Genomic DNA, 27,965 nt, shown 5'->3' with positions numbered 1-27,965 from the left:
CAGCGCGTTACTGACGTCCCGTTGGTTGCCCAATCAGCAACGTGTTCCCGGGTTTACGTCACTCGATTCTATCCAATGAGCGCCGCACCCCGTCCGCTCCGCCACCTCCGGGCGGAGGCGACTTGGTTTTTGAAAATCTTGGCGCTTCTTGTCGTCCTGGGAGCCGACCAACGGTAATATTACAATATACACACATATACCCCCCGTAGAACGCGCTCGTAAGACAACCAAGAAGTGAGAGTCACGCCAAATATAAGGTAAGACATGAGCTACGGTCGCGATGAAGGGAGCGCCGTTAAAAAGCCACATTAGTTGACAAAGCTAACGTTTCTTCCGTTAGCATCTCGACTGCGGTAATCCGTGTGCACTCAATACGTGTAGTCTAGTGCAGCGGTGCCGTTTCCAGCGCAAGCTTCGTCTTGTCCATTCGACTATTGCAACAATCGCTGAGTTCAAGACTAAAATGTCGTATTATGATAATTATGTTTAAACGGTACAATTCCTGCTCCGGCTGCTTGACTTGGATGACCGGATGACTGTTAAAACATTCATGTTTTTAATACTATATACTTTATGTTGTTATAACCATTTATTTTCTACCCTGGCATACACATGTGCGTGTACATTATATACCGTGTTTATTTAGTATAGTATACACTATATATATATATATATATATAATATATTGTATACTGTATACTGTGTGTGCGTGCAAAATTGCACAATTTACTATTTATGACAGTACATTGCTTATACAGATGATTATTGTATATATTTAATTTCATGTTATTGATGTTTAATCGTCCATAGCCAAATATGTTTTTGTTTGATTATTTTTGGGTTTGTTGTATATAGCCAAAATGTTCCATTTATATTTGTATTACTTGTTTATTATTGCCTATTATTTTGATGACGCCACACTTTCCTTCCGAGGATGAATGGTATATCCAATACAGATTTACACAATAATAGACGACAACAACATGGGTGATGTCCGTCTAGTTTGAAGAACAATTTAATTGCTGCGATTTAAATATGACATCCGTGCCATACATTTATCGTACCCCTTTCATGAACCATGTGTTAGTACTCATAATATATCCACTTAGGTTATATTTCAGAGGTTTATAGATAACTAGAGCACACAGTAACTATTTTGACTACAATGTTAGTGAAAATAACTATAAACATAGACATCCTTGTCTACCACCCTATTGTACAAAAGGCCCCAGATGCGTGTCAGGTTATCAATGTTTGTGTTTATAGAGGTTATAAAGAAACTCTAGAGCCACAAGTAAGATTGTGTTTCTTCTTGGTGACGGCCAGTGTCATAGCAGAAAGTCTGCGGCGCGGCCCAAAAAGTGGGTGGCAGTTCATCGCAATGAAAAAATACACACACACACACACACACACACACACACACACACATCAATAAAGATGGAATCCTCTTTAACCTGTCTTTTAACGGACACCCTGTGGCGAATGCCAGTATTTCTCAAGCAAACCTTTGCTCGATCATAAACTATTCTACACCTGTCATCACTTGGCATTACAGCTAAGAAAGGAGAGGGGGGAAAAAGAGCCAACCCTTGACTTGTTTACTATTTTGTCATTTCTGTCAATCTATATTTTCAAGCAATTAAACCTGTCTTTGCCACTTGTGTAAAAGAATTGGATAACGCATATTTATGTTCTCACATTTTTAGAGTCACAAAGAGGAGCCATAATGGCAAGTGATGTCTGCAGCCATGTCAAAGTGGTTGTTCGGGTCAGACCGCTCAACGACAGTGAGAACTGTGAAAACTTCAAGAGCATTGTCCAGGTTGTGGATAATCACATGCTGATATTTGACCCCAAGGAAATGGACACGTCTTCTTTTGGGGCACGGAAGTTAAAAAATAGGAACATCCACAAGAGAGCAAACAAAGACCTTAAATTTGTTTTTGACTATGTTTTTGGAGAAGACTCTACACAAGAGGACATATTTGAGAACACCACCAAAGGGGTGTTGGATGGATTGCTGAATGGATTTAACTGCACAGGTAAAAACAGTAATAAATGCATTTTTGTGAACTGATTTAAGTTTCAGAGAGACATTTCACCTCATGTGTCCAATATAGAAAAAGCACATATACAGTATTTATCATTTCTTATACATGCTAATGCTTTTGATGTGATAATAAGCTCTTGTATATTCAGTTGTAGCTGCCAGACAATTTGCACAGTTTAAAATGGATACTTTGAGGTTCAATCAAACATTTATTTTATATTGTGCTGAATATACTTAGTTAGATGAGTCATGAGATGATGATATATCAGTGTTGGTGTCTGACCAGTCAGAAAACTAAGTCAAAAAGTGCCATACTGAGAAGCCACATCATACTTGTTCACACATACACACACACACACACACACACACACACACACACACACACACACACACACACATTGCATTTGACAAAAAATACAGATCCTCACACTCTGAAAGCGTTCTGTGTTAGTCTCCTGAACCTGACACAATGTTAAAGTCAATGGTTTAAGTTAAATCACAAGGAGGTTTATCGCAGTCACCATGGTGACAAACTTACTCTCAGTTTATTGGGCTTATGTGAATTTTGTGTGAGGTATGCAATTGTGTTCTTTTTACTCAAGAAATCCCCATATATTAGGGCTCAGATTGAAACCCATCATGTAACCTACCGGCTCTTAAAAAGGAATACCGTGTTTGGTAGAAGAGCTGCATGCATCCCTTTCGCGGGACTGACATCTGCTCTTCAACACAAATTTACAGAATTATATCACATCACCCCAAAAATGACTAAACCAAAATTTTACATAGGTGGCTATTAACGCATGGTTTGATAACATTATATCTGGGTGGTCTGCAATATAATCAATCCACAAGGAACATTAATATGGGTGAAATCACTAGATTTGAAGTGTTGCTATTTTGAAGGTAAATGTGCATTGTATTGGACTTAATATCCTGCATCCGTATCCCTGATTGTAATCATTTCTGTTGTTTAAAAATAATACTATTAATTACAATTTTTGTTGTAATTGGGGTTTATTACAATTAGTCCTATTGCTTTCAATCTCTCCATTCTTTCATTTCAGTGTTTGCCTACGGTTCCACTGGGGCGGGAAAAACACATACCATGTTGGGTTCACCAAATGACCCAGGGGTCATGTACCGCACTATGAAGGAGCTGTTTAAACGCATGGATGATGCCAAGGAGGAGAAAGTCTTTGAGATTGCTTTCTCGTACCTTGAGGTAAGGAATAGAAATACACATATTTAACATTCCTATTGTTTCCAGGCATCTGTTCCACAAAACAGTCACAGTGTTTTGGTGTTCACATACCTCAGATATCTTTAATTGTCTATAAGTGGCATTTCAGAGCAATAATATATGGAATTCTCATAACTAGGATATTGGCCTATTTAAATTCTATTAAGGATCGGGAGTTTCCATTCTCAAATTCATAGCTTGCTTAAATATCATAGTTATAACAGATACATTAATTTATAATGGGACTCATGTTGTTTTGCAGGTGTATAATGAGCAGATCAGAGACCTTTTGGCTGATGTTGGTCCTCTGGCAGTGAGAGAAGATGATTCGAAAAGAGTGGTGGTTCAAGGCCTCACTCTGCATCAGGTTAGTAACCCACGCTGCACTACAGTGGGTGTGTCTGTTTTATTGAATGATGGATTGCCAGAAACAGCACAGCTTTAATTCCCCCACTAAGCCAATGAGTGCATTACCTTTCACCAACCTCTCTCACTCAGAAATTAATGGAAAACCATTAGGTCATGTGATTTGGCGGATAAAGGCGGCCATCAAAAGTTAGTGCTGTCTCAGTATTAATAGAATAACAAGAGGGAAATGTTATTGTTAAAATGTGTTAGGCTGACAGAACCAAATCTGTATCATGTAAAATGAAAATGGGCAAGCAATAAAGAAGTGATGGGGTCCAGCTGCTTGGATTTATTGAACAAAATATATAATGGTATCTTTTGGATGCCAAAGTCCAAAAAATATATTTTACATTATGGGCAACCAAAGCTGATGATCATTGGTAGTCATTTTGCATTTAATTGGATTGTGTGTGTGTGTGTGTGTGTGTGTGTGTGTGTGTGTGTGTGTGTGTGTGTGTGTGTGTGTGTGTGTGTGTGTGTGTGTGTGTGTGTGTGTGTGTGTGTGTGTGTGTGTGTGTGACATTCAGGGTATTACTTGCAGTGTGTGTGTGATTTTTATTATTACAAAGATCAAAATTCTCATCCAGTGTGTCCTGGTCAATCACCATTTTTCAGAATGTCAAAGCGTCATGCATGTTATGTGACAACCTGTTTGAAAAGTAACCGTCAAAGCTGAAGTGTCTAAATGTAGACTGCTGAGGGATTGAACATGTATTTACATACTGGTTTCTCTTTCTGAAGCCTAAATCTGCAGAGGAACTTCTAAAGGCTTTGGATTTTGGAAATCGAAACAGGACGCAACATCCTACTGATATGAATGCCACTTCATCACGCTCCCATGCTGTATTCCAGGTATTTCAGCGAGGGATGTGAACTCATTAATAATCAACTAAAATGGCTAGAACTTCACGCACGGGAGACGCCCCCTTGTCTTGTTTTTCGATTTCCACCGAAATGAACTGTGTGTTAACAGTTCTGTGTCCTTGTGTCCAGATTTACTTGAAGCAGCAGGACAAGACTGCCAGTCTCAATCCTAATGTCTGCATTGCCAAAATGAGCCTGATCGACCTGGCAGGCTCAGAGAGAGCAAGCGCTACGAAAGCCAGAGGTGCACGTCTGCGGGAAGGTGCCAACATCAACCGCTCCCTCCTTGCGCTTGGAAATGTTATCAATGTTCTTGCTGACCCTAAGGTGAGTTGAACCCATGTGTAATTGTGGGACAGGAAATGAGCAGGGACTTGGATGTTTAGGTTATTTTGTCAGTGAGGTTGCATGAAGTCATGTCTAGATTTCACACTTTGTATGTAGGGACTTTATATCGTCTATGCCCTCACCCCAAAGTCTGTTGTTGGGATTTGAATCTTTTTCAGCATACATACATACTAGCCCGATGATTAAAGCCATTTTAGGGGCTAATATAGCCAGTATCATTTTCCTATTACCCTTAGCTGTTAGGTTCAGATTATTCCTTTTGTATTTTCTCTCTGCAAAAGCTCAACTGGAAGCAAAATCTGTCATTAATCATGGCATTCATTGTATATTTACATCATGTGCTTTAAGTTAAGTAGAACTGTCATACAGCAAAACAAAGCACCTTATGATTCAAACGGCCTGGGAAGTGGAGAGTCAACTGAGTGTTTGGGTATTATTCTATTCCAGTTGCATACATTAACCTGTCAACCAGTGGTCTCCATTTACGCCCCAGTCCCAGGGGACCCTGTACAAGTGGGCCACATGCATTTAGGAAATGCTGCGCAAACGTGCCAGAGCCATTGGGAAATGTGATATGTCCCCACCAGACTGCATCTTTCTCTGGCGACGATATCTCTGTCCTGAGCAGTGTTAGATTAGTCTAGTCTTATGGTCACCACTTGAGTGGAGTTGAAGCAGCACACTCTTAGATGCAGCGTTGCCTGGAAATACCTGAGACAAATCCACTCGAGACTTTTGCAATATGTGTCTGAATATCTTATGTGAGACTAGATAGCTGGCATTTTGGCAATTGTGATATAGTGATGTGGCAAAAAATATTGTCTTTCCCTGTGCAAGTTCTTTTAACTGAGTGAAATGCAGTTTTCTTGTGAGTGAAGTGAACAAGGAATACCTGTACCTGTTTTGTCATCGTATACACAAGTTTTTGTGTTCCACAGCCCACTATGGGCACACAGGAAATTCCTGGTCTGTTTAATTCTCTCTTTTTCTGGTTAAACTTCTGCTGGTTAACCTTCTGCCAACACTGCTTTCTATAATTTTGAATGGTTGGAAACATTCTACCCAGTTAAATCCAGCTACCAATGCATTCCTCTCCGCAAAGGATCCATTTAAGTCTTAACTGCAGCTTTTTCCCATTATAAAATGTAAATTCACTCATCTTCTTGCAATAAAAAATATTTTAAAAATGAATATTTGAATTCAGCCATGGTTGGGTTACCTATAACCAATATACTTTCTGCACAGCATGCATCATGCTTAATTTAAAATAATTGTCAAATCAGCAAATACATGAAATTGAAATTCTCTGGAAATGCAGGTGTAGGCCATTGTTTTGCCAGCAGAAGTGTTAATTAGCCGCGGACCCCAGAGGAGATCATTTTCTCGGCCTGTGTTTGTTTTTCTTTTCATATGGATTTCTACTATATAAATCTCCATGAGATTGTGACTCACCTTTGCAGCTGCAGTTCCTTTGCCATTATTAGAGACTGAGCTGGTTTCCGCCGCACATTCATTCGATGTGGATCGTTCTCTATATATAAGTATCTGTTTTGCTATGTTTAACTACAGTGGTGTGTGTGTGTGTGTGTGTGTGTGTGTGTGTGTGCATGTGTGTCTTTGTCTGAAATTGAAAATTCTCTCTATCTCTGTATATATTTTTGTTCAGGCCCCAAAAATGTTTTTACATTTTTTTCCTTTCTCAGATTCTAAATTTTAAATATCTATATTGAAATAGCACTTTTATTTGCAGCTGGGCTACAGAACATTTTACATAATGTCAAAGTTAAAAAGCAGCCAGAGAGCACCATGAGAGTGGCTCAAAACAAAGGAAATTGGTGTCCTTGAGTTGCCCGGTCCAAGTCCTGACCTTAACACCTCAAACATCTGTGGCAAGACGTCAAAATCGCTGTCCACTGCCACTCCCAAGTCACCTGGCACAGCTTGATCAATTTTGGAAGGATGAATTGGCAAATCTTCAATGGCAAAACTCCATCACATTGTACAAAATTAATCCAAATCCTCCATGTACACTTTCTGTATCTAAAATGAATACCAGGTGTAATAGATGGAAGAGGTAGTTCAGCCAAGGGGATGAATACTTATGACCTTTCAGTTTGTGAATTTTGGTTAATGGTCAACATTTTTGGGGGGGGCTTGATAGTTCAGAAACGGTTAAGCGTGTGTGTGTGTGTGTGTGTGTGTGTGTGTGTGTGTGTCTGTGTCTGTGTGTGTGTGTCTGTCTGTGTGTCTGTCTGTGTGTGTGTGTGTGTGACATCATCCCAGAGCATATGTGCTTTGCTTTAGGAACACACAGGCTTTACTTTCCTGTCATGGATGACTGGAATACAGTTGTACAGCAGGTTAGCTCTTGCTCTGCATTTATCAAAACACCTTGGATCAGTAGCATGGCCAGGCAGGAAAATTACTGCAAACTAGCGTTGGTCTCCCCTTTCTTCCTGACTTTCTGAATGCAAAGAGTGTCCCTACTCCTTGATATTGATATGTTATTATATTATTGTGATATGATATATTGTTATTAAGTATTTCCGTTATTTTCTCCACCCCCTGCATGGTTTCAATGGATGACAATTCTCTCTTTAACAATTGACTCCAGAATCTAACTTTTAAAGAGTTTGTGACTTTTAAAGAGGGCACTTTTAAAGAATAAAAAAAATGTAGAGAAAGAAATGCATACATCAGGGAACCTTTTATTTATGTTTAGTGATACAGGGCATGCTGGGGGTCATGTAAATGTAAACCTACATGCACACATTTATTTCTCTTATCAAATTTTTATTGTGCCAAATATTGCATAGAACACATCACTTGGCACACTTCCAATGGTTACTTTATTAAACAATGGAAATTATGTCATGCAAGGGTGGGGTTTTTTTTTTCATGAGTTGCTGCGAGTGGTCTCATAGTCACAAAAATATCACATATAGAAATCAACAGTCAAGATGCATTGAGGTTTTGTTCATAATCGCAGCATGGCACCTTGAATCTAAATGGAATCATCAAGTGTCTAGAGATTTCCATCCCGTTTGTGTATGTATGCGTTGATACAGTACTTACATTTATGCTACTGAAGACTCTTAGTGACTCAAATGAAGTGCAATGGCAACGCTGCACACTTACTATTATTTGCATTATTGTCTTGGCATTCATTTCAGAGTAAGAAAACCCATATTCCGTATAGAGACAGCAAGCTTACACGGTTGCTTAAGGACTCGTTGGGAGGCAACTGCAGGACCGTCATGATCGCCAACATCAGCCCCTCGTCTAAATCCCACGACGACACTCACAACACACTGAAGTACGCAAACAGAGCCAAGGAGATTAAGTCATCGGTCAGTAAATGTTTTTGTTTGTAAATGTATACCCCAAACCTACCCCAATGGATACTGTGTGTGCTAAATATGATTTCAGACCCTTTTTTTGCAATTCATTTTTCTCTCCCATTTCATTTGCTTAAATATTCATCAGCTGAGGAGCAATGTTGTCAGCCTGAAAAGTCACATTGGCCAGTATGTGGAGACATGTGAGAAGCAACGGCAAGAGGTAATGGCACGTGCCCCATCCATAAAATCTCTCCAGAGTAACTCCAAATAACTACTGCTTCTCGAATTGTTTCTGTGCTCCTCGATTTCTGGCCGATCCTGTTCAAAACTGCATCACGCTGTTATGCAAACAAAATAGTTTATCTGCATCAGTACATCGCAGTCAATCCCCAATGTTTTCAAAAACATTTCTTACGTAGACGATTGGATGGCTGTTGTGGGATAACGCAGAATTTAGACTTAGCTTTGAGGTTGTATGCAAGACCCTCTGTTCTCGTTAACACGATTTGCGCTTTATGGAGTTAAGTTAGACTGTATGTTAGAGCACGTTAAAGTGCTCTTGCAATTAACTCGCAGACCATTCTAAAGTACTCAATCAGGACTTGATATTGGATCGGCCATGAAATGATGGTGCTAGTCCACTACAAATAAATTGTTGAGAATATGCATTTTCTCCATAGTCACTGAATTTTGACATGTTTTGTCTTATCAAAAGATTATTAGGTTGAAGCAGAAGCTAAAGGATTATGAAGAGAAGAGGACTGACATATCGGCACCCAATGTCTCCTCTCAGGAGCAAGTGGAGTTTAAGAAGTAAGTATGAGTGTGCAGTGCTTCACATAGGAATGTCCTTTCAGTGGGTGTGATGTAGAAATGTTGTTGTGCATGGAGGTCCATCGTTTCCTCATACAAGCAGTATGAGGCAATGTGTTGGACATAGACTACTAGAGAAGTTCACACCAGAAGTCATTCATTTCCACCTGTAGTGATGACCAATGGTATGAGAATTTTATTTAGTGATTAATAAGCATCATTGAATATTCATTGATCACCAAGGGAGGGAATGTCATAATATAAGCTGGTAGTCCAATGTATATGTAACGAAGAATATGTCCACATCCAACTGCATCTCCTCACTCCTACTGACATTTGCATTCGCTGCTGCATCGTTTGCACTTCTTCACCACAACAAAGCCCACATGGCACCGGGCAGACACGCCCATGTGAGACTGCAACACAGCGACTTGGCATTGTGCGACAAAGCCCCTGCCAGGGCCAGTTGGCAGAGAAAAATGCTGCTGATCGGCCATTGCTTCACCTGGTCACTCACCAGCGAGAAGTTAAACTCTGCTGAACTTTCTCTAGTTGCTGAGATGGCTGCACCAGCCATGACTCTGCTTACTGTCTCTCTCTGTCGCCAAATGCTCATTGGATATGAATGAAATTCCAGTGGCTTGTGGGTGTGTGTGACTGTCCGCAAACGCTTGGAAAAGTTTTTAAGATGCAATTTGATGTTGACTTGTTCTTGGCTAACATATACTGTACATTTGAAAGGTCTCACGGTGACCGTCTGTAATTAATAATCTCAGTATATGAACACATTGAGGTTTGAAGAATGTGGTTTTTAAGGGTGTTTTAAGCATGTGACATTGACAGAACATCAGCCCGACCTTGCCGCAGCATTCTCTGACATGCAGCAGCAGAACATATATGTGAATGAATGGGTTTCAAGAGCACTGCCTCTAATGCCATGGAATGTTTGTTGTGTAAACCTTCGGTGTCTTTGCCTTTTGAGCAATGGATAATTTATTGATTTCTATTTGTAATGGAGCAGATGCCTTCGAGGCTTGTTATACAAACATTCACACCCAAATATTATCTGAATCGGGAGGACATAAATAGCAAAATCATCTCGTCCAGTCTTCTTGGTCTGTCTCTCTGTGTGTGTGTGTGTGTGTGTGTGTGTGTGTGTGTGTGTGTGTGTGTGTGTGTGTGTGTGTGTGTGTGTGTGTGTGTGTGTGTGTGTGTGGTTGGGAAAAGCTGAATGAGTCTCACTTCCACACATTTCATTCACTGGCATCAGAATTCACAACTGGCACAATGGGAGACTCTGAAGAGAGGCTGCACGCTTCTCACGCTATTAAAAATTCAGCAGTCTAGCGAGGCCACGGCGGCTTTTACGTCACTGGGGTTACATTGGAGAGTGCAGTCACATTTCAGCAGCAGCTCTCCAGTCTTCTTATTTACCTGCCTGCTCTCCCTTCTGTCCTAGCGCTTTCGCCCAACCAGGCTGCAAACGCATTTGCACGTGTCTGGTCTACGGTTTAATCTCAAAATAAATTATATAACTGAAAAGTCCTGAATGTGCCCGTCTCAATGACATCTTCAGAATCCTTAGATTAGGAGAGTATAAGGGGCAGATAATTTGGCAAAATGTTGAATAGTCTGATGCTAGATTTGAGATAATTGTTTCAAGACAAATTTACCTTTTAAGCCGGAGTTCGTTTGTTAATTGCAAATATTTATTTTGGAGTCTAAAACGGTTGCCGTTTTCATCAAAACCCGAGCTCATTGGAGACAAATCTCCCAAGTTCTGAAAAATCTCGGACAAACAGATCATAACTTCTTATTTGAAGTGGTTATTTGTTATGACAAACTTAAGGTTTACGGTATAACGCATCAGAACTGCCAAAAAACATCAATTTGGAAGGCAAAGAAGCTGGTAGGGTATATTATACCTCTTCCAGTGGACAAAAACCCAGCAACACCCACTAACATCTGGCTTTAGTGGGGAAGGTTACAATCGGCATTCATTCCCGGGGCAATTTACTCTGCAGTAGTCACAGGTATTTATCGGCTCCAGCTCTGATCCGCAGTAATGGAAACATGACACCCGGGTAGACACGCAAATTTTTACCCCTTGTAAATATACAGGAATATCCGTGTATCATTCGATCATTTCATATCCAGTTTAGAATCCAAAATCAGTTATTGACTTTTTTCCCCGCATGCGGGACCATGAAATGTTAAGAACCGCCACGCTCCCTGCCGGGCTCCGGGCCGCTCCAGCGCCGCCCAAAGCCGGCCTCTGAACCAGAGGAGCGTCTCTGCTCCCCGCCGCCGCAGGACCTGGCCTGATGCGCACATCGGGCGCTGCCAGTGCGGCGTGGAGTTTCTTTCCCCAATCTCACACTGGAAACATGACACGCCTCCATTTCCAGTGCGTTTGTGACTTCTAATGGGACACACCAGGAAAAAAAGAAAGGCATACTCGTCTACTGGCAATGGGGAAAAAACGGCTAACGGATATTTTTAGCGGGTTTACTTGCCTGTGTTTAAAAAAAAAAAAAAAAAAACAAGCATTCATTCATCAACAAGCACTAATTTATTAGAGATTGCCTGTGTAGTATAGTAAGGATCTAATAAATCAGAAATGTGGCAAAATCCCTGTTTCTTCTGGCTGTAGCTGTCGATGAAATGTTTGTATTTTAAAATGCATTTCAAGACAATTCCTGGTCTAGCTGGTAACACATTCAGGAGTAGAAAAGGAAGTGCATTTAATAACTTCAACAGATCACTGTAAATCATCATTTGGGTTTGTTATTTTTGGAGGGGCGGGCAAAAGTCGGAGTTTGTGTACATCAACCCTCATTTCCTTGAAGGTTGCTCAACTTAACTGAAAGTATATATTTAGAAATATGAATTGGCCTTATATTATAAATCTAAAGCTCCCATTCCCCAACAGAAAATATACTTCTTTTTTTTAACCCTCTAACTAAAATTGTGACATTTACATGTACCTTTTGAAGTACTATATATTGTTGCCTGTTAATGTGGCTTTTCCAGTGAAAGTTGTGAGGAAGGTTCTGGAAATGTTCAAGCTGGTCTGCTCTCTCTCTCTCTCTCTCTCTCTCTCTCTAGGCTGTCAGAATCTCTGCGGACCATCTTCTCCTGCCGGGCGCGGATCAGGAGAGACCAGCTGGATCTGGAGAGACAGCTGAAGGAGAACGAGCTTCGACAGCGGCACAGTGAGGAGGGCAACCAGCAGGTCCAGCTCCTGTGTGCCAAGGAGAGGACGGAAAAGGTAGCGGCTGCCTGTGGGAGAATGGTGCTGATGCTGCCGTTTGCACAGATTCTTGCCTCCCCTTCAAAAAGGGAAGGAAGGGAGGGGGAAAAAGCAAAACAATCGCTTAGTCATCAATCCACTCATCGCTGCATTACACTTTTTCCTGACACTCGTTCACACTCCTGTCGTCACAATGACGACGCTCCTTAATTCCTGTCTGTTCTTAACCATCTGAGCCCCGACGACAACATTACTTGGAATATCAATGGGAGCAGTTTCTCAAGTTTGGCTTTGATATCCTCGCAGTTCTATCTATTTTAGTGAGCACTTGACGCACTCGCTGTGTTGAGCTTAGAAGGGAGAATTGTTGGTCCTGCCTGCTGAAATCTGTGATGTCACTTGACGTAATCTCCAAAAAGGGGTTTGGGAGATATTCAGAGGATATTTGCGCATAATATAAAGGCTTCCGACTTTGTGAGAGCTGTCAAAGAAGCTGTTTGAGTTTTATTCTACATTGATCAGCCACTACATTAAAACCACCACTAATAACCCCTAATATTGTGTAGCTCCACCTCATGCCGCCAAAACAGCTCTGACCCGTGGAGGCATGGACTCCACAAGACCTCTTAAGGTGTCCTGTGGTATCTGCACCAAGACGTTAGCAGCAGATCCTTTAAGTCCTGGAAGTTGTGATGTGGGTCCCCCATGGATCGGGCTTGTTGTTCCAGCACATCCTACAGATGCTCGGTCAGGTCGGACCCTAAACCCGCCCATCCACATGATGTAGAAGAAAACGTGATTCATCAGACCAGGCCACCTTCTTCCTTTGCTCCATGGTCCAGTTCTGAGGCTCACATGCACATTGTAGATGCTTTTTGTGGTGGACAGGAGTCAGCATGGGCACCCTGACCAGTCTGCGGCTACGGATGCCCCATACACAGCAAGCTGTGATGCACTGTGTGTTCTGACACCTTTCTATCATAGCAGCATTAACCTTTTCAGCAATGTGTGCTACAGTAGCTCTTCTGTGGGATCAGACCAGATAGGCTAGTGTTCAGTCCCCACGCACGTCAATGAGCCCATGGGCGCCCATGACCCTTTCGCCGGTTCACCGGTTGTCCTTCCTTGGACCACTTTTGGTAGGTACTAACCACTGCATACCAGGAACATCCCACATGACCTGTTGTTTTGGAGATGCTCTGACCCAGTCGTCTAGCCATCACAATTTGGTCCTTGTCAAAGTTGCCCAGATCCTTACGCTTCCCCATTTTTCCTGCTTCCAAGATGTCAACTTCAAGAACTGACAGTTCACTTGCTGCCTAATACATCCTTGTGGTGTAACAGCAAGGTAACATAGTTGCAACGTAGTTGATCCATGATCCGTACAGATCGCCCCCCCCCCATGGTAGCATGTGAACCGCAGATCAACTGGAAAAATTAACCATCATAGTGAAATACAGTTTTTCTGCCGCTGTTACTTTTTAAAGTCATAATTCCCCAAATGAAAAGAAGAGATAAGACAGATGGCGCTGTGTTTTACTCTGAAGCGCAATGATTGGTTCACAGTACGTCGTGCTAAGTTGCTGCTACTTTGCGACGTGTAAATGCACGTCTGTGCGTCCATATTGGATATTGGATTGGTCAAGATCCGCTAGTAAGTTTATATGATGTGTATTGAGTGATGCAGACTTCCCTACAAAATTGTCTGTAACGCGCATGATTCTGAACTGATTTTCATGAAATTTAGTTTGTTATAAATGTGAGAAATTTAACATGATGCTGGTTTCTCATTGGAATTAAATTCAGGTACTGGGGGCGGATCTAATCATATTTTTTCATCCAATACCATGTTTAAAGGAAGAAGGTATCACACGTGCCCCATATTGCACTTTAATTTAACAATACATTTTGAATATTTTATTTAGTATACTAATATTTTAGCATTTAGTTTACTTTGGATATCTTGTACGTTGTTTTTATTTAGGACCTTGGGAAAAAGTTCCTTGCTTTAACTGTTTTACAGAATAAATGGAAAGCAAAGTTAAATTTGTCTCCCCTTTTTTTATGATTATAATTATTATTTTTTTTTTTTTGTAGTTTGTTTATTTATTTATTTATTTATTTATTTATTTATTTAAAATAATAATAATAATAATAATAATAATAATAATAATAAATAAACTGATCCGAAAAATTATCCAACCAGTGACTCAAAACCGTGATACAATGCAAACCGTGAGTTTTGTGATCCGTTGTGCCCCTAATATATCCCACCCCTTGACAGTTGCCATTGGAACGAGATGATCAATTTTATTCACTTCACCTGTCAGTGGTTTTAATATTGTGGCTGATCGGTGTGTATTTATTGTTTTGAATAGTTTTATTTACTTGTGATAGAAGAATGGAAATCTTAATGATGAGCATGTTGAACTATTCAGAGCATTTTTCACTTAAAGGCCATTCTGCAACACTTGTGTTAAAAGGTTGAGGCAGGCAATTACAGACCATTTTAACTCTTTTATAGCTGAACTTTCGACAGCTTGCAAGTTGTCGGTTTCACTGTGGGAATTTTGTTCTTGTATTAAAGAAAAAGAAAGGGGGGGGGAAAAGCACACAGTTAATGTACGAAAACATGAGCCACATCCAGCCATGGCTCAATTTTACACTCGTTGCGACACTCAACCGCCTGGAATTGAAAGCGATCTTCATGCAAACATCTGTAAACACTGAGCGTGTGACATGGCATGTCGAGCGCAGTGCGTGACACTAACATTACAGGAAGATTCCAGAGACATGATAGCAGACACAGCTGACCGCTGAGTCATTTGATGTTTAATAATGCACAGTCCGCCTGCTAATCACCTTTGGCCTGAACGGTACATTCCTTTCCCTGATGGCAACAGGAAGTTCAAATTTCCCTTTAGAAAAATACGATACATGAACATTTTAGCTGTGAAAGAGCAGTAATGTAATTTGAAACCAAAGTTAAATGTAATTTTGCCATTTTATAATATATCCAAATACTTTCCGTGTAGGGACGTGCGCGATTAGTTGACTAGTCGATTCAACGTTGCTACTCTCACCAGTCGGCACCCGAAATACTAGGCGGTTAAACTTATTATTATTATTTAATTAATGTACACATTTAAATTACATATTCAGATGTTGCTTCATAAAAAAACGATTTGATTATTGAAGAATGTGATTAACCGTTTTCGTATGGCTCTTATAGTTTACGCAATTATTTTTCGGGCAATGTTTAACCTAATTGATTAAATCATGCAAAATAAATTTTGACTGTTTACTAAGTGTTTTCTTACTTTTGGACTAGTCTTTAGTTTAAACTTCCGTTTCAGCGTCAGGGAAATTAGTCGTTCGGAACATCCCTGCTTTCATGTCTGCGGAGCTAAGAATATTTGTATTTTTTGGCAGGGACCTATTCCGAAACACGACATGGGTTTAAAATGGGCAGACCCGCTCTTTAAAGCGGTCTAATGTTGCTTTTTCAGTGAAGCTTCCCCTTTATTTGCTTCCCAATAGGCCACCTGTAAGCACGAGCGTAAGATGGCCTCCTTGCGCACGCAGCAGCAGCACATCCAGAACAAGTTGAAGGAGGCGGAGGCGCGCTTCCTGGAGAACGACGGCTGGCTCCATCGTGTCCAGAACGAGATGAAGCTGCTGGGGCAGAACGCCCAGACGCCAGAGGTACCTCTCACCTCACTTCCGTCCAAAAGCACCAACCAAACCATTTGGCTTTTGCTTGAAGGGGATACTCACAGTTTTTGGTGGAGATGAGCTTTTTGTCTATCTTGCCCGGATTCAAAACAACTAGCCTAGCTCCGAGCCTGGCTAGCCTGGCTCCTGTGAAATTAAGGCAGTACACCTCCCCAGCATATTATGTATTTTATTTATTTATTCACGGTCTCTTCCCGAATGTCCCCTGGGGATTTAAAAAGTGTTATCTTATCCATCTTAATTCCAGGAGCTTTGGCTTTGGATTTATTTTCTGGCTACAACAAACAGGCCACAATATTATTTACATATGTGGCGAGGAATAATTATTTTTTTAATTACTGCTGAGAATTTTTTTTTGATTATTACTGCTGCTTAAAATAAAAATTTCAGTTTCATTTTAGTTTTTTTTTTTTTTTTTTTTACTTTTTAAATCTCCTATTTTGGGCAAGGTGTTTCCAGCTGTGTATGCACGCTTAACATCTTTGCAGAATTTGCATCTAGCCTCCAAGCATGAAATTTCTATTTTGAACGGGGCTAGCTACCTGCACATGAGGCCATAGAGAATGTATTTATTTATTTTTTTGTTTATTTGTTTTTGAGTTATCAGGGAGACATTTTTTTGAGATGTACTAAAGCACTTGACACGTTCTGACGGGGATGTAGCATTGTGTAGCCGTGATCGTAGCCATGCGCGTCGCAAGATAAGCAGAGTTTTGGATACGTAAACAATATAGTAATATGCCTCTGTGTTGGCTTTTGGCCTTTCTGGTACTTAAACCGGGTCTCTGTGCACTTTTGTTTGTTTATTTTGGAAGGTAGGCTGTGCCTCTTCGGGTGTCGTGACTGTCTTTGTTTTCTTCCCATCTGCTCTGCCAGTAATTAGAACCGTGCTCATTTTATTTCTTCGGCTCACTCGTGGATCACTTTAGAGAATAAATCAATACCCTTTACTCATCCTTCACACGGCAGCCAGTTATCTAAAACCATGTCTATGTTATTTTTTTCCTTCTTTATCCTTTCCAGGAACTGGCCCAGAACTATGACGCATCCGCTGCTCAAATGTTCTCGCGGCTGTTGTTTCGTAGTTATTTTACGTCAGAGAGGTTTTTTTTTTTTTTTTGTTTGTTTTTTTTTTATTCCTCACCCAGCTTCTCACAAGAAGCCGAAAACAAAGCTTTGACGCCGCCCTGTGTTATGCTGACCTGCGGCTAACATGTTTTCTGTATTAATTCCGCCTGCTCCGAGTGCCAGCTCGCCGCGTGCCTCCTCTACGAAGGCCTTAGTCTCACTGTCCGTGCCCCCTCCTTGTCCAGGTGTTGGAGAAGGAACTTCACGCTCACAGACTGGAGCTGCAGGTGAACGACCTGAAACAACACTACGAGCAGATGATCCGGCTTGCTGCGCTGCAGGATCAGGAGAACAGGCACATGCTCAAGTAGGTTGACTGACCTAATGTCAGCTCTCGCGCATGTTCACGAGCAGAAGTCTGAACTGAAGTTGACTTTGGATACATAATATCCAACAAACAAAAACATAAACAAAATAGTGTGACATTTTTTCCTCTTTATTTTATTATTTATTTATTTTTCAGAATGATGAACGTCCTGTTACCTGGCTGGAGTCGACACTACTTAATCCTGCGCCAAGCCGGACTCGTCACAACCACCGACTACACGGAGAACCAAGAAGTGGAGCACTTGGTGCTCAGGGAGCGAGGAGTCGTCTGGGCGGACCAGGAAGCCGAGCCGGATCAGAAAGGTGAAGGCGCTCCGAAGAAAGCAGACGACAGCAGGGACCTGGTGCCCCTCCTGTCTTTTTCAAACCTGCGCTACCACCAGAATAGTCCCTGCAGTAAGTCACCCTCACCCGCCTCTTCCGAGACCTGGATCTGACAAATATCACATAAAGATCTGATAAACATCATATAATAAATACACCTTGACACACTGGAAAAATAAGTCTACATTTGATTTAAATTCTTGTATATAGAGAAAGGGAGTTTCAAATGCAGTGTTTTTTTTATACACATTCTTTACAAGCTTGGCCTGTGTCCTATGGTATATATAAATGATATTCTTCTATTTGGGGAGAATCAGCTAAATTAAATTAACAGCCCGGTAGCAACCCTTTTTGCATGTTAAGGGAACACAATGTTATATGCATCGCCAACGCCAGCTGTAGCGGCGTAGCTCACTTCTGCTCCCCGCCGACGTATAAACTACAGGGAGCCTCCAGGCAGCGCACAGCTAGCAAGAGAAGGAACAGAGAGCCAGCGAGAGCCGACAGGGACCGGTGGTGTTTGTCTTTCAATGGTCAGACTCAGAACATCTGCACAGAGAACGTTCAGTGTAACAGGCAGCCTTACTTTTACGCGCCGGAGGGCACAACAAGGAATAATTCGGTGTTTCTGGACGGTCTGTCATACTTGAAAACGGCATTTGGGAAAGCAAAAATGACTGGACCTACAGTTAGATCAGGGGTGCTTGAGACTTTATTCCGGTCTGAAAGGGAGCAACTTAAGCCACCGGGACAAGCATGGAAATGGAGTATTTCTTAAAGATAACGCTACGTTATCCCGCAGAGCAATGTCATGTATCGTTTCCAGTGTTTCTGTTTGATGCGTTGGCGTTCAGATGATGACGATGGTTTCTGAATTGCAACGCTTTGTGAGACAAAATCAGACGTGAAAGGTGCGCTGACGACAGCACAACAACAAACCCACAGTCAAATGAATAGGCCCCAGAAAGTGTTTTTTATATAGCGTGGGTTCAAAGAATAGCAGTGGTTTTTCAGTGCTTCAGTCTTTTAACATTGTTATACCATGTCGAAAAGGTGGGAAAACCCAGACAGAGACTCGACAGCAATCATAATAAAATACCAGTAATTACTTGGTTCTCTTTTCAACAGAAGCATTAATTTGATTAATTTAGGTCTAACATTTTGTTCTGTGGTCCCTCAAGACCAAGCAACAGCCGCCTTTTATCACGTATACGCCGTAACACACAATAGGATGGGGGGGGGGGGGGGGGGAGCCGCACAATAGGCTTTTGCGATGAGAGTGTGCATTTGTCAGCCAGTGCACTTAGCACCTGTCCTCTGGCCGAACTGCGTTCCGTTTTCCTTTTGTTATATATTTTGTACTTTTTTTTCGGCTCAGGCTCTTTAATCTTGTAATGCTCTGTAATTTGACACTGAGCCTTCGTGACCCCTGGTCATACATACGGTACTCACAATTCTACTACAGGTAAAACTAAGCTACGTTAAAGCTCGGGTTTGAGTGTTGCTAAAGAGGCATGAAATGCTACGGCCAACACAGGAATTAATGTAGTTTACCTATTAAAAATATGAATTACTTTGGTTACTATGGCAGCAGCCTAGCCAGTCTTTGTCCTGCTCGAGCTTCTTTTCAAACCTGTTTTGACCGCACCTCATTTTAGTGTTTGAAGGAGATAAAAGGTCATTTCACATACAAACGCATTTCAATTTCGGCCACTTGTGCTGTAAGGGGAGTTGTAGTTCCCTAAGAAATCCCTAGTGTGCCAAGTAGAGCTGAGTAATATGTAAGTAACCATAGGAAATTAAAAAAAAAATAAAAAATGTTAATGACAAAACTGTACATCACAGTTTCTTCTTGACATGTTAAAGAATCCCGATGTCCTCCCAACACCAGACAAGTGCAAGTGCCTACGCTGCGTCAAACACGAAGCTTATCATAATCATGAAACCCACACCGGACGCGCTTGTCTGTGTGTCTGTCTGTGTGTCTGTCTGTGTGTCTGTCTGTGTGTGTGTCTGTGTGTGTGTGTGTGTGTCTGTCTGTGTGTGCGTGTTCGTGTGCGCGTGTGTGCGTGCGTGCCGGCCTGCGTGAGTGTACGTCCGGCATCAGTAAGCTTCAGACACACGGCAAGGCTCCAGACCTCCTCCTGCTCCTCTGACCTTGACCTCCTTTGCCAACTTTTCATTGGTTTTCAGAGAGCACATCAGCGCCTCCCCCGGTAGCGCGTGTCAATCAAAGCGAACTTGCCGAGTGAGTCGGAGAGGCTGGGGGGCGTGGCGGCTTGAGTGGTTAGCGCAGTGGCTTCACAGCGAGAGCGCGTCCCGTGTTCAAACCCGACTGTGGCCTTTTGTGATGGAGGTTTGCGTTCTAGTTCGCACCCTCAAACACATGTCAAGATAGGACGTCTAGAAAATCCCATTAAAAGAACTACAAAGGTATTGCCAAACAAAACATGCAAACTTCATGTATTTCTAAATTAAGTGCATGCGTGCGTGTGTGCGTGCGTGTGTGCGTGCATGCGTCCGTCCGTTATGCCTTTCCCTTTAATGAGGAAGCTAACTAGGTCATAGCATTGTAGTGGCAGTTGCTTGATAATTGCTAATAATAAATTGTCTCACCAGACACGGCAGATTACTCCATTTTAGGAGAAAGGAATTTCTCTTCACAACTTACCTAAAGATCCTTTTGATTCAAAGGATGTGGCTAATACCACAACCAATTTAAACTTCTAGTTGACAACCCCCACCCACCCAAAACAAAAAAATGAAACTCACTGTATTCAAAACACGCACTACTATTATAGCTTTCCCACATGATGGATTGTCGGGTCTAGCCAAGCAATCTCAAGCTTTTGGAAAAATTTCACTTACAATATCTGTTTTTTGTTAGTTTTTTTTTTCTTTTACAGAAACTGGTATTTGTGGTAAGAGTTGTTTTGTTTTGTTTCTCAGTTGCGGCTTTTGATGCTCAGGCGCCTAATTGCCTCGGCTATCGCCCCGTCCTGTTCGTTCCAGTCTCAAAATCGAATCTAAAATCCCTGCTTAACATCTTACTGCTCAAGCTCAATTGATTTTTATCACGTACTAACTACCCAGGATTATGTCGATTTCTAAATCTTCCCAAAATGTTCACATGTTTTTAGTAGTTACCATTAAAGAGAAAGTCTCTTTGTTAAAGACGCACTAGCCCACAGAACAAACTTCCTATTCAAAACGTAAATGAAACATAACTTGATTTACTGTTAGGCTGCTCAGAATTCATCTTCTGGTCCAAAGTTAAGTAATGAAATCTGGTGAGCCTTCCAAACCACTTTTAGGGAGGAAACCCACACATAAAGTACCATTGGGGAAATACATCCAGGGAGTTTGTGAAATATAGCAGTCCAAATTGACTGTAATGACATTGCCTGCAGGCCAGGTGGTATATGTTTTATAGAAACACATTGTGGGAAATTTGGCTACGAAGAAGAAATAAAATATTATATAAAAGAAGTATTACATTTGTCTTTGCTCTTTTGTAAAGTATAAAATGTTGATATGCAGCAGGTTGGGTCAAAAAGAAATATATATTTTATGTTATTTTTTTATTTATTTTTGCTTTGTTTTGCTTTGAGAGCCCTGCTTCCAAAACGCATAGCTTTCTCTGGAGTTAAAGGGCAAAGAGCAGCTACAATTCAGCATCATATCTGGCTGACTGCAACGTAACTTTCCACTTGCAACTTACTTTGTGTTTTGTATTATCCTTTTATATTACCACCTCATGTTCCATCTCTTTTGGTTCTGATAATGTACTTTAACAGCATGCAATGCAAGTCTTGTTCCAGCTTTGGTTCTATTCACAGAATTAGCCTAATTATTATTTTATTTTCATCATCATCACAATAACATATTACCAAGGACATATCATTTTCTAAACAGTAACTTACGGCAGCGTCAACATTGTAGAAAAGCTGTTAGTGTATGGGCTAACCTGCATCCCTGCCCACGATGGCCAGATGCCAGCACTATAATATGGAAATCAGATCCTCCTGATTCTGGCACTCTCGACAGAATAACACCATTATTTTATTTAATAAGTCCGTAGACTATCCATAACCATAAATACCCGAGGGGTAAGAGCTTATAACAACACAGGGCAGTTGCATTTATTTTACTGCAGTTAGTTGAAATGTTTCACAACTGATCACTTTGGTTGCCAAAATCATCCTCGTCCCCTTTGCATCCACATTTTGCTTACCTTTTAATAATTTGCCAATAATAGCTCTAATTGAAGCCATTTTGATGGTTTTAACATACTTAAAGTGGCGATCTCGAAGATTTCCGTTTCAGTTTGTTTGTTTTTGGCGGCACCTATGGCGAAAAGCATTAACTGCAGGTGTGTTTTTGGACCTCACATCCCAGAGATCGAAACAGTTTTGCCTGTCAGTCAGTTGGTGATCAGCACCTGGGCCAATCCAAAGGCAATTTCGATGATGACTCTGGTTTTTCGCGCTCACGGTCGCTTTGCTTTTTTGACTGTTCATCTAAACGTCAAGGTTGTTTGTATTTCTTTGGATTTCTCGTTTTTGAGGTTCCATCGTCAGTAGTCATCAAACTTTTCTGTGCATGATAAGCCATAGTAAACTTTTACTTGCAGTACGCCACTTCACACACAACCGAGTTGAAGAGCGAGCCTGTTGCATTTGCTCCGCCTACACTCTCTGTTGGACCAATCACCGCTGGCTGATGGAAAAGGCCTCACTAACTGTGCCGCTTGTGATGTGAATGCATGGCGGGTAAAGTTGCCGCAGACGCCCGGTTCTTCATACTAAGAATAGTGCAAATGCAAGGGCTTTCATTAGTGGTCCTAAGGCCCAGTCACCTTTGTGTTACCTCATTCGGTGATAGTGACTTAACAGACATTTAATTCAATGAAAGTCTTCCAGATTGGCACTTTTAAAGGCATACTTGGTTTCACAGAAGATATTTTTTTCTTTTCCATGCATTTGTATTGCTATTTTTATCTAATATATATAGATTAACACCATGAAGAAAGTTTCAAATATTAATCATCAGAGATTATCTGAACAATGTTTAGATGCACATGGAAAATAAAAGTATATCTTGCTGTGTATGGCCCCATTAAGCTAGAGTTAATTCCACTGATGTTGCGAGGGATTGTGTAATCCTCTCACTGGAGACTCTCTGCCTTTAATGGACAAATAGGCCCGCAACTTATTTGCTGCCGTAAAGTGAGCAGCCAAAACTAAACCTTCACAGCTGTAGAACCTCATTTACCAAAACCCTACGGACAGTTGTTCGGGAAGCTGAAATATTCGGTTGACCGAAACCCAAATAAATATATATGACGACAAATGTTCCTAAATCTCTCCTAACTGGCTTTGTTCAATTCTTTCAGAAAAAAAAATCATGAATATCCTATATGATAAAGTCAATGCCTACATTTTCACTACCTCGCCACTGACTCTAGCCTGTATGTACACACACGACAGTTTAAATAACTATTGACTCATGAATAGTTGAATTAATCAGTAGTTACTATTAACTCACATTATAAGTCATGGCTTTAAAATTGATGGATTAAACTGCACATCCAGTTAAAATGAATTGTGATTCAACTAGATGTTGAATCATTTTTTTCAGCTGCATTTTTTTGAGACTACACTAAATATATGAAATGGGACTAGGCTAACTGCTGAGATCCTTAAGCCTGTGTGACTTAAAAAGAAAATGTTTAAAGCAATGTTTCAATGATCACTCAACCCAGCTTTGAATCCACAATTTCAGGCATTTAGAATATTTAAAGTGCATGATGTGCCCACTAGTATGCCTGCACACTGCCTATGATTGAAAGAAGTTCACTGCAACAGAGGGATGTGTGGACGGGATAAACACAGTGGCGATGATTTGTCAAATGCCAACATGCGTTGGCATTTGACCTAATGTTAACAAGTAGCAGAATAGCCTCGCAAATAGTTCCATTCTCATGTAATTCAGGAAAAGCAAGGTTGCTTAGAGTTGTATTGAGAAAAGTATTAAAAATGAATAAAGTTTGTTTTTCGACAAGCTCTTCTCACAGCAACTCGGCCTCAGTCAAGCAGCAAGTTTACAGATGAGTCATGACTACCGAACATTAAATCACATTTAAATGTCACGCCTTTCACAAAATCCCTGAGGTAAAGTGCACAGTTATTTCATTAGCATTTATTATTGTAGTGCCCAAGAAACAATACAAAAATTGGATGGAAATGACACCTGAAACCTGTTTTATGCCACAGAATATCCTAAATAATTTGACATTTTGTCCTAACAATGAACCCCATTGGTCTCTCCTGTTTTAAAGTGTTCTATATATACAATGTGCATGCTCTGCTGGGTTCATGTATTGATCTGCTATTTAACAGATGTTATGGCTAAATAGTTTGAAAAAATATAATTAATTGTTCCTTTGTATTTGGTGTCTTTTGTGTGCTTTTGCACAGCCAGACACTCGTGCACAGTTGTTCAAGCAAGTGTCAGTTTAGTCAATGGAAGGTGTGACACTGAAGCCATAGAGGGAGAATAATTATTTATTTGGGCTATTTTTTTAGGTTTATTTATGCTCCCTCAGCTGTTACTGTTAGCCAATGCAGCATATTCTAGAATTTGGCTCCACCCCACAGCTTGCTAAGCCAATCACTTTCTCTCTCTCTCTCTCTCTCTCTCTCTCTCTCTCTCTCCCTCCCTGTCTCTCTGGCTTTTATTTTTTTGAGAGATGGCTGGGATTCTGAAAGGGACTTAACTGTTTGTGGAGTGGCTCTAACGCAAATCAAAATATGCACAGGAGCGCAGCGGTTCCTCAATTTGATTGAAATACATACGAGGACGCTTGCAGAATTCTGATCAGAATCTCATCTGACCTCATCAGTTCTGTCCCCACCGATCGTCCGTCCTCTACGTCTTTGTTGTTCCTTTGTTCTCACCTCACCTCTTTCTCCATCTTTTTTTTTTTATAGCCATGCTCTTGCTTCAGCCCCCTTTTCCTTTCCTAGATTATTGTCCTCATTGCTCCAAATATCTGGCTTTTGTTTCAACTCCAGCTCCTTTCCCGCTGTGTGTCTCTGCTCCCACCCTCCCCCTCCTGTCTGTTTGTTCTTCCCTATCTATCTCATCTAACGCTCCCAACCCCTCTTGAGCTTCATTCATGAAAATGCAGATCCACAGCAGGGCAGAAAAACGTCAACAGACGTAAACTCCTCTGCCCCACCAACCAGAAAAGACGCGCTATAAAAAACGGGCGGCAGCAACCAGGCGACCCTAATTCAGTACAGCCTCTACCAGAAATAGCAGCTCATGCATGTATTAATCCCCTACAAGCCAGAAATATGCGATTGAAGGAACTCTGCCGCCATTTATTGCTCAGAACCACTACTCTGCAACAGAAAAGGGCCATTTATCACTGCCCTCTCATCCTGCTCTGCTGTCCAAATTCAGACCGTTTTAGGAAATATTACATTCTGATATAGATATATATATATATATATATATATAGATATAGATATAGATATAGATATAGAGAGAGCAGAGTAGTGGTTATTATATATGTGTATTTATGTGTGTGTGTGTGTGTGTGTGTGTGTGTTTATATGCACATACTTATGACTATTATAATTGACATATTGTATGAGACTTGAATGTTTTGTTTACATAGAATGCCAATGATTGTTTTGCTTTCTCGGCACAGGGCCCCAGTCAATCCTGAAGCAGAGAACATCTTTTAGGAATCCCACGAGGAGAGCGCTGTCTATGTCGCTGCCCCCGCACAGCCCCGGGACCGTTGGTCTGACCACACCTCAAGACAGGGAAGAGGGCACGTTCCCCCTCCAGTGCACACTGGAACCCGCTCCGAAAAGCACTTTGACCGCGCCGTCCTGCCCGCCTCCCGCCGATGATCCCAACACGACCTTTGAAGTGCGCGACAGCGGTGATCAAACCGCAGCTGATTCAACCATCGTGGTGTACACCACCAGCCCCTGTCAGGGATCAAATTCCAGTGACATTTCAGTCCCTTGTAACTCGCTACAGCTTTCCAAGACCAAGGATCCTCTGCCAAATTCTAACAGGTGAACATTATGTCCATGGCCTCCTCTTCAAGTGCCAATCTCGAAGATTTTAATTCAAATAAATGTCTGTTAGGTCACTATCGCTGAATGAAGTAAGACAGGGGATTGAGCATATGGCCCACTGATGAAAGCCCTTGCATTTGCAGTATTACCATAACCAGCAAACACACAAAGATCTTCTTTCAGCAATGCCCAAGCTATGATAGATATTTTTCTACTAACGCACAATGTTGTACGATCAATATGATGTTAGTTTTACTTAAACACGCTCACACTTAATTCAAGGAAATGGGGGTTTGCGGTGGATGATTAGTGCACCGGGCCGAGCTGAATAGACCCAATTCACGGTGCACCTGAATCTAAATATTACCACATCAATCTCTCATAACAATGAGCTGTTATGTCAATTCTCAAAATTCTTAGCTGAGTGACACTTTGTGTTTACTTCCATTATAACTGAAGGCATTGCTACATACATCACAGGTAAGTGACGAGGACAGATCATTTTGGAGTATCCCTCGGTGCTAAAATCACCAGGTTTTACCAAAGTGGCAGGAACCCTTGCAAGAATGTCACACACCATTTTGAACTTTGACTACTTTTTGTGAAAGCTTAATGACAAAATGGAACCGATGACGTGCAGGGTTTGAGACAGGAGGCCTGAGACTCATACGGGCATAATGGGGTTGGACATTTGTATGATTGGGTAGAATGACACTGAAGGCAGCAGGCACGACAAGCCACTCATCCCTGTGGAAGAACTTTATGTTCCACTTTTAGTGGAAAGTCTGCTGCTTTACAGTAGATGTACAGGGTCAAATTAATGACATGTGTTCTTGTTCTTGGCCTTACAGGTTGCAGGACATGAGACGTGTCAAACCACCTTATATGGCGATGACATCAGCGGCCCAAGGAAAGCGGAAATTGAATGGGTAAAGTTACTGTGGCGCTCAAGATAGATAGTATGAACACCTTGGCCCATTTGACTTGGTGCCGAAGCTGTACTTGAACTTTCAATGTATTTGTTTATTTCAATTTATAATCGTCCAAAATCATTTCAATATGTTTTCGTTTTTATCTATCGTCTACCAACAGCGTCAACGCAGAATTGCAGGACACTTCAGCGCCCAAGCGTGTTAAACACGACTCCACGGTGGTCGGGAGACCTTTGCGAGTCAATCGTTTCACTGGTAAGTGTCAACACAAAGAAAAATCCATTTCCCCGCACAAATCTGAAAAAATTTAGAAACATTCCTGTGCACTTTCATATCACAATGTGGCCCTTAGATGGAAAATATGACCCCTACTCCTGTATGTGCGCCACGTGTTTTATTCTTGTTTTTTTTTTTTGCTTTGCCTCCAAAGGGTCAGACGAGAACAAGCCCAGAAGAGTTATGAGGAGCATCTCCGAGGGCAACATTAACCTTGTTGGAGTTCAAAAGTCCAGGTCACTTTTCTGTAAAACCTCCCAGCAGATCAAGCGAGTGGCCAAGAATCTGTGAAATCAGTCTGGCTGTTTTTAAATAAGCATCTCCCTTTCCGTTTATTGTCTTCTCATCTTTCCAAAAGAAGTTTTCCCACCGACCGACTAAGTCATGATCTCTTTTAACATGGCTGACTTTGTATCCCGAGGTATCAGTTTATATGTTCATTCATCCTTGTAGTCAGTGTTTGGGCTCAACCAGCATGGGGCTTTTTTGTTTGTCTTGTATATATTGTCACCCGTTTAGTTGTTTTTCTTTTGTTTAGGCTTTTCATTTTGGTGCCTACCTGAACCCCAAAATGTGTATTTGTACAATGAAACAACAGAGGAGAGAAATGACCCAGGGCAGCTAATGTCAGGGATCTGTTGTGAGACCTGTGGAAGTATGAATGATTAAAATTAAATAGGGGACTAATCTTCTTTGATGTTTCTTTTCGAGTAAATTATACTTAACATTTTTCCATTTTTGGAATCTAATTAAGACAAAATATGTGAGTGTTATAGTCTTTTAGACATGCTGTCATTTTACGTCTCATTTTTGTCATGAAT

General features: G+C 41.2%; 1 protein-coding gene across 1 annotated transcript; it reads left to right on the top strand.

The window, feature by feature from the left end:
* The first annotated feature begins 178 nt into the window (after nt 1–178).
* kif18a (kinesin family member 18A) lies at nt 179–27,454 on the top strand. The gene is made up of 17 exons (XM_079997283.1): nt 179–257; nt 1,707–2,042; nt 3,118–3,275; nt 3,556–3,660; nt 4,443–4,553; nt 4,695–4,892; nt 8,087–8,263; nt 8,400–8,474; nt 8,970–9,067; nt 12,176–12,338; nt 15,861–16,025; nt 17,369–17,490; nt 17,647–17,906; nt 25,555–25,933; nt 26,788–26,865; nt 27,029–27,123; nt 27,299–27,454. The coding sequence occupies exons 2-17, from the start codon at nt 1,727–1,729 to the stop codon at nt 27,433–27,435; spliced, it is 2,637 nt and encodes an 878-aa protein (XP_079853409.1). The 5' UTR covers nt 179–257; nt 1,707–1,726; the 3' UTR covers nt 27,436–27,454.
* Nucleotides 27,455–27,965: the final 511 nt, after the last annotated feature.

The sequence above is a fragment of the Zeus faber genome, assembly GCF_960531495.2.
Source record: "Zeus faber genome assembly, chromosome: 3".
In the NCBI taxonomy this organism is placed as follows: Eukaryota; Metazoa; Chordata; class Actinopteri; order Zeiformes; family Zeidae; genus Zeus; species Zeus faber.
This window is presented reverse-complemented; position numbering and strand designations above follow the sequence as displayed.